Genomic DNA, 7,574 nt, shown 5'->3' with positions numbered 1-7,574 from the left:
CTATTATGCAAATATAATCATAATGTAAATATAAGGTGTGACTATAATACTTATATGTAATAGACAGTAATAGAGGGCAGACATTTTTGGGGGGCTTTCTTATAATACTGACACCAAAGTTTAGTATTATACAAAAAAAAATCGGTATATCAAATTGTGTTTCCAGGGGCTTTACATTAGTTTTCTCAGTCATATCCAAAAATAATGTGCCTTCTGTTGGGTTTTGTTGGTGTGTTTGAATCATGCGACACCATTAATATGATATTTAGAGATCAAGCATTGTTAATTAACCCTCCCCGACAATCTCTCAGCCCATTTGTTCTTTCTTACTGAATGTTTGTGTCTTTGTCAGGTTGACCGAACCCTCAGGATCACTCACAGATGGCCCCGTGAACTACAAGGACAAGACCAAATGCACATGGCTCATCGAGGGATAGTGAGTTTAGCAGTCTTTATTCCTCTGTTATATTCATAATGTGTTGCAGATGCGAGATTCTCCAAATCACTCATGGTTCTCTCTGTGCCACAGTCCAGAAGCTGTCCTCAGGCTGAGATTTAATCATTATGCTACAGAGTGTGGTTGGGACCACATGTACGTCTTTGACGGAGACTCCATCTATGCACCTTTGGTAGCTGTGTTCAGGTGAGTGCAAAATTAGTCCAGGGCACTAATTTTTTTTTTGGACACCACTATTTTAACCTCTTCTTGTTTTACACAAACAACAATTATGTCTTGCTGGACATTTATAGATGGTGTATATAAATATTAGGCATGTCCCAATGAAGGAGTGGTTAAAATCCTCCTATTTTGACATACCAACAAACTCTTCAACTGCTGTTCTGTGAGCTGTTGGTTGTTTTCCTCTTCCTCAAACCTTTCTTTGCACCTTAATGATTAAAAATGCAGCAGTTACTTTCTGCTGTTGAAATGTCAACAGTGTAACTGCGGCGCTGTTTAAGGTGGAGAATGGAGAATTATAATTACAACCAACTTTAGCTTTTGTTTTGGCTTCTAACTGGTAACACCACTTCACTAACCTGTTCAAATAAACCCCTTTATTTTGCTCACCAAAGAAAATTTCTGTATGGATAGTTTGTGTTACAAGTGGTATTCGATGGTCACCAATGTGTTTAATTCTTCTGTGTTTGCAGTGGCTTGGTTGTTCCAGAAACAGAAGGGAACAGAACTGTCCCGGAGGTGGTGACCACATCTGGTTTTGCATTGTTGCACTTTTTCAGTGATGCTGCCTACAACCTTACAGGATTTGACGTTGTCTACTCGTGAGTCTTTACCCACACTCAAAGCTAGGCCACTGTGTCCAGTCTGGTGCTTCTTTTTTTTTTAACCTTGTGCCTTGAAAATATAATGGTTGGTCTATCCAGGATTTGATTTCATGTTCCTTATTTAAACAAATAAAACCTATTTTGACACATGATTTTGTAATAAACCTTAAAAAGCTTTGCAATAGTTAGTGAATAATTAAGTAAATAAGCTGTAAATGTTTGGATGTTTAATGGAGACCCAAGTAAACAAACATGCATTTCTGTGACCAATCACATATATAATCTATCGTCTGAAAAATGAAATTATGTAAAATGTGAAGTGCTGATTTGGTGTATTGACATGGTTTTGAAGGCATGGGCTTCAGACTGGATTTTCTGTCCCATCACCCACTTAAACTATCTCACCCACCCAACCAGCCAACTATCAGACTTTGGCTGTCGCATCTGCGCTTTCCTTGTAGACAGTGAACAGCACAGTGTAAAACCGCAGTGTAATCCTGCATCTTTTAGCTTAAAAGGTCGAGCCACACCCCTACACCTCCACTTACCTACAACAGACAATGACTGCAGTGGACATTAATGCATGTAATCATCACCCCAGTAATGACTTTCCTCCACAGGGGAATAATTGACAGGGTACAGGCCATTATACAAAGGCTTAATTAAAGTGCTATTAGCTTTATATTCTGAGATTCAGAGAGAGGAAAATTAATTAAAAATAAAACTCTAAAGTTAAAATGCCCGTGGACTCTAAATAATTGTCTTTCATAATGGACCGTATGCTGCAGATGTCACTTGTCTTTTGTCCCTCTCCCTTTTTTTTAGAATAAACTCCTGCCCTAATAACTGCTCAGCTCATGGGAGGTGTGTTGCGGGTGACTCGAAATCCAGTAGTGTGCGCTGTGAATGTGACGTGTACTGGAAGGGCGAGGCCTGTGACTTCCCCTACTGCTGGAACAACTGTGGCAGTCCTGACCGCGGATACTGTGACCTCACTGGGGAAAAGCTCTGTATCTGCAACAACAGCTGGCAAGGTGAAAGGACGGTGTTAGCTCTGTGCTGTACAGATGTGGAACAGCTTTGCAAACCCCACTGTGGTCTGAGTGGTCTGATTTTAGTAATCTGGCCAACTTTCCTTTCCCATTGTCTTTAAAATGTGTCTTTCCCTCTGCACATTTACCTCTTTAAGCAGACGCTGCCAGTGTAAGTGTTATAGATTGCCAAAAAATTATATAAAAAAAAAATCATTACATACATTATGTTCAGCTTAAATACAGTTAAAAGCTAGAATAACTCAACTCAGTCAGGACAGTGTGGGCATTTCAGTCATAATGGTAGTAAAGGTCAGGCTTTGAATCTGTGAGCTAATGCATTATGTGGCTTACTCAGTTGAATTATCTACTTCATCATAAATATAGTTATCTTAATCTATAATCTATCATCTTTATCTGAACATATCTTGTAAGTTAGGTGTATTAATCAATAATATTCTGTTTTTCATCATCAGTGCATTGATAAACAGTTGGCCTGTATCCAACTGTAGTCTTGATAAGGCTATGCTAAGCTATCGGTTCAGAGTAATCGTCCAGAGTTCATCATATACACTATATGGACAAACGTATTCTGAAATCAAGGGTATTAAAGAGTTTATTCTGCTTTTGTTGGAGTGACTGTCTCTACTAACTTTCTATGAGATTTAAGTCAAATTAAAATAGGAATTGTGGTTAGCGAGCACATTGGCCTGTAGCTGTTCAGATCCTGATCGTATCTCTCAGCTCCCAAGCCTTTATTTTAAGGTCAGTACTCAGGCCAAACAATATAGTTACCATTACAAAAGGGCAAAAAAATCACAGCCCCTTTAAAACAGCTCTTTATATTACTGAAGAGTAAATTACTATCATCTATAGATGATCACCACAAGACACTTAACATACGGATTGTGGTTCAGTGTTTTTTTTTTGGATTGCAGCTCACAGTAGTTTACATAAAAAAATGTGATAAAACATAAGATTTGTAAAAGTTAAATATTCTAGGAATGCTAAAAATAACAATAAAATGGTCTTATAAAAGAGTAAGAAATGTGTGAATCTGAAAAAGTGAAGAAATTGAGTCTTGAGTTTTTATTTTTGTTAGAGATTGATGTTGAAAATGTTTTTGCTCATGGTGAATTGAATGAGTCTTGGCCCATAATAAAAAATAATTTATATGAAAGGAGCACAGTTGGTATGAACTATGACATGTTGTACAGACAGGCTTATTACAGGCTAAATTACATTGTATTGATCGTTTGAGAATGATGTGAACGTTAAAAACACAAAAGTGATTTAACCACTAGATGGCAGTATTGTATTTGGCTAAGAGTTTTGTCACACAGTGTGAGTGAAGTTCTCCTCTAAAGGGGATTCAAACAAGTCTTCATCAATCAGGTCTCTTTTGGAGCTGCACATTTTAACTTTTATGACATATAATCTTGCCTAGTAAGCTTTTTATTAATTAGGCATGTGATCTCTCTTAGGCCCAGACTGCTCTATACCAGACCCTTCTGATGAACCCTACTGGTTTCTTCCTAATATAAGGCCTGATGCCCGGTCTCTCGTTCGAACGTCCCATAAGGCAGTGGTTCAGGGTGAGCTGATGTGGGTGATTGGAGGATACAACTTCAACTACAACTCTTTTCAAATGGTTATAAAGTGAGGACTGGTTTGTCTGCTCTGCGTGTCTGTCTTTCAGTGTTGTGTGTATGTCTGACATCATGTTGTCATTTTTAAAAGTTCTCTGATAGTTTCAGTGATCAGATATACTCTGATAGTTTTTTTTTTATTTGACTTGATAAGCTCTGGCAAATAATCACATATAATGATGTGTACTGTATTTGTTTTTTTTTTTTGTTTTTTTAGTAGTAGGTAAAGCCACTCTGAAATTGTACACCATCTGAAACAATTACAATAAAGGAAGGAAGAAATTATGTTATTATAAAAATCAAGGCTTTAGAAGTTTACATCTGTCTTTGTAAAGTGATTGTATTTTGCTCTGGATAAGAGCTAAATATTGCATGTGTTGTGACTTTGTTCTTTGTTTACATCTTGTTTTCTGTCTCTTTTTTTTCAGTTATAATCTGGAGAACAATTCATGGGATATGGTTACAAGCGACAGTGGTCCAGTGCAGCGTTATGGACACACTCTGGCTCTATATCAGGTACAAACAATGTTAAGTTGATGTGTCATACTGATATTCTTCCTCACTAAGGGTGTTTGTTCAGCTCAGCATTGGTGGTTCAGTGGTAGAATTCTCGCCTGCCACGCGGGAGGCCCGGGTTCGATTCCCGGCCAATGCACAGCCTTGTTTTGGCTTGCATTGTTTATACATGTGATAGCATTAAGATAGCAGGGGCCTGTTTTAATTGTTTTGAAACACTGAGTTTAGGTACTTTTTGTGTGCAGGTTCACAACATCACAAATTCACTGAGCTTCAACTCATCAAGCTGGTATATCTGTTATAGCATACAGCAGAAACTGCTTACCCTCCAGTCATAGCTGAATGAGGTCACATGACTCAGCAGCTCAGCATTGGTGGTTCAGTGGTAGAATTCTCGCCTGCCACGCGGGAGGCCCGGGTTCGATTCCCGGCCAATGCACAGCCTACTTTTGGCTTGTATTGTTTATACATGTGATAGCATTAAGATAGCAGGCGCCTGTTTTCAGTGTTTTGAATGGCAACAGACAGCAGTGGCAACAGAGAATAAACAAGCAAGCGCTGTACTGATTACATTAACTATACAACCAGTATAAAAATTGGTTTGCATTGTTCAGCATGAAACACTTTACCACCGTGTGAATAACCTGCTTCTCAGAAGTGCTTGCATATGAATGGTTTTGACCAAATCATCAGGGTGCTTTACAAAACATGACTGTGAAGCTCTCCATCTCCTTCTGTGTTCCCACCTTCCAGTCACAACTTCATGAGGTCACGTGATCTGCCAGCTCAGCATTCGTAGGTCAGTGGTAGAAGTTTTTTCTCTGTGCAAACACTGTATGACCTAGAGACCAGTTCATGGGATATGGTTACAGGTGACCGTGATCCAGGGTAGTGTTGTGGACATACTCTGGCTCTATAATAGCCTTTACAGTTTTTTCCTCCACTACAGAGTGGAAAAACAGAAGGTTAAAGACTCCAAGAGGGAAATGTTCCAAATTATCTTAATTTTCAGTTCTATCCACATTCATTCAACCTAGTAGGCTGTCATATCTGTGGTCAGAAAATGACATTCACTGTAGGAGTGGGAAATATGTGTGATAATGGGTCTTAAGCGAGCCCGTGACACATTTTCACTGGTCAAATCCACCTGAAAGCTAAACTACACAGCAATAAAGCCTACGAACAACCCTGCATATAAATTCAGTTTTTATTACGTGGCAGTTACTTGAGTAATTAACAATGTAAGTTAATTACAAATGTTATAAGTTATGTGAAATCTGTTGCAGCGTACTGCAGAAACTGCTTACCCTCCAGTCATAGCTGAATGAGGTCACATCACTAATCAGCTCAGCATTGGTGGTTCAGTGGTAGAATTCTCGCCTGCCACGCGGGAGGCCCGGGTTCGATTCCCGGCCAATGCACAGCCTTGTTTTGGCTTGTATTGTTTATACATGTGATAGCATTAAAACAGCAGGGCTCTGTTTTGAAAAGCCACAGACAGCAGTGGCAACAGAGAGTAAATTGTGCAAGCACTGTACTGATTACATCAACTATAACTATACAACCAGTAAGCACAGGATAGTAGTATGATCAGTGGACTGCACTGTGATTCATGAAAAAATGAATCAGTAGAAATGCATTTTTGCCACTCACTGTTCTTTACAATAATAAATAATATTAATAATGTTTATAATAATAGTATTATAATATAATATTACCTATCAAAGTAAGATGGAGAAAACTTTTTTTGGAGCAGCAGGCTCTGCACACTCTTACATCTGGTCGAGGTCACATGCCTCATCAGCTCAGCATTGGTGGTTCAGTGGTAGAATTCTCGCCTGCCACGCGGGAGGCCCGGGTTCGATTCCCGGCCAATGCACAGCCTTCTTTTGGCTTGCATTGCCATACAAGTGCAAAGTTTGGACCAAATGCATTTAGGTACTGTATATATGTCTATATATCAGTGTAGGCAAGTTAATGTAGAATATTACAATAAATAAATAAAGGTGGGAAAATAAAACCTCTTCTTGATTTGGTCATTGGTATCACAGTAATGTGAATGTCAATTACCTACTTCAACCCTAGCACTACTACTACTATCCTTACAGTAAGAGGTTAAGTCTGATGGGCACAACAATTAATTGTATTATGTGCATTTTTGCCACTCGTAAAAACAATAATAAAATAATAATGTTATTTCTCAAATAAAGATTTTTAGTTTATCTTCTTCCAGGAAGCTTTGGATGGCTTTGTATGATACATGGTTTTGTTTGTATTAAATGACTTTTTTTTATTAAGCAAGTAATCAACCAAGTATTTAATTACAAACGGTATAATTCTCACTTTTCACTTGGGAAGCCCGGGTTTCATTCCTAGCCAGTGCACAGCCTTGTTTTGACTTGCTTTATTTATGATGATATCTAAGCTTATGTAAATAACATGTCTCTGAAATGTCCATACATAGTAATTACTGTTATGAGTGTTTTTAACCAAATGCAGTATAGTAGTTCAAGTCATCTGACTACTGGAAACAAATGACTGGAAAGCTTTATGTTGCCTTATATATTGTGTGAACCAGTGGAAGAAGTTAAAGGTGGAGGTTTCAGAGAAATATGAGAACTAAGGGGGAGTGAATTAAAGGGTCTTCTTCCAACTACAGTGGAGGAGGTTACATGTAGTTACACTCTCGACATATGTGAAGCATTCCTCGCTCAGTGCTGTCAGGCTCAGCCTGCCCTACAATCACAGCTGGATGAGGTCACGTGATCTGCCAGCAAGGCAGTTTGTCATGTGGTGGTTAGAAAGGCAATGCCTTTTTTTAAGCAGCAGTGCAAACAGACTGTAAACCACTTACAGCGACTGTAAACACACAGCCAGAAATCACAGGGCAGTAGTGATTGGGCTTTACACAGGGGGAAAATAAGTTGTAGTCTGCAGATTTAAATGTGCATAACTTTTTCTGTTTTTCTGATCAGCAGTTTTTTTATTATGGCATACAGCAGACACCAGAAAGACAGACACCCTGCCTACTCTCACAGCATGCATCACATAACATGCCAGCTCAGCATTGGTGGTTTAGTGGCAGATTCACAAC

At 38.7% G+C, this 7,574-nt stretch overlaps 1 protein-coding gene and 4 non-coding genes across 8 annotated transcripts in view; all 5 read left to right on the top strand.

Moving 5' to 3' along the window:
* Positions 1–7,574, top strand: part of atrnl1a (attractin-like 1a) — a 286,426-nt gene that overhangs the window by 9,160 nt on the left and 269,692 nt on the right. For all 4 annotated transcript variants that reach the window (XM_072677372.1, XM_072677371.1, XM_072677373.1 and 1 more), the window contains exons 2-7: positions 353–436; positions 530–643; positions 1,153–1,281; positions 2,110–2,318; positions 3,800–3,974; positions 4,393–4,480. In XM_072677372.1, coding sequence (XP_072533473.1) covers positions 353–436; positions 530–643; positions 1,153–1,281; positions 2,110–2,318; positions 3,800–3,974; positions 4,393–4,480 — 799 coding nt within the window. The remainder of the gene's footprint in view (positions 1–352; positions 437–529; positions 644–1,152; positions 1,282–2,109; positions 2,319–3,799; positions 3,975–4,392; positions 4,481–7,574) is intronic.
* On the top strand, positions 4,549–4,619 carry trnag-gcc (transfer RNA glycine (anticodon GCC)). Its single transcript has one exon. It is a non-coding gene; the product is annotated as a tRNA-Gly (tRNA).
* On the top strand, positions 4,849–4,919 carry trnag-gcc (transfer RNA glycine (anticodon GCC)). The gene has a single exon. It is a non-coding gene; the product is annotated as a tRNA-Gly (tRNA).
* trnag-gcc (transfer RNA glycine (anticodon GCC)) lies at positions 5,831–5,901 on the top strand. Its single transcript has one exon. It is a non-coding gene; the product is annotated as a tRNA-Gly (tRNA).
* Positions 6,289–6,359, top strand: trnag-gcc (transfer RNA glycine (anticodon GCC)). Its single transcript has one exon. It is a non-coding gene; the product is annotated as a tRNA-Gly (tRNA).

The sequence above is a fragment of the Salminus brasiliensis genome, chromosome 4, assembly GCF_030463535.1.
Source record: "Salminus brasiliensis chromosome 4, fSalBra1.hap2, whole genome shotgun sequence".
Lineage (NCBI taxonomy): Eukaryota > Metazoa > Chordata > Actinopteri > Characiformes > Bryconidae > Salminus > Salminus brasiliensis.
Note: the sequence above shows the minus strand (reverse complement) of the source record. Positions and strands in the feature narration are given on the sequence as shown.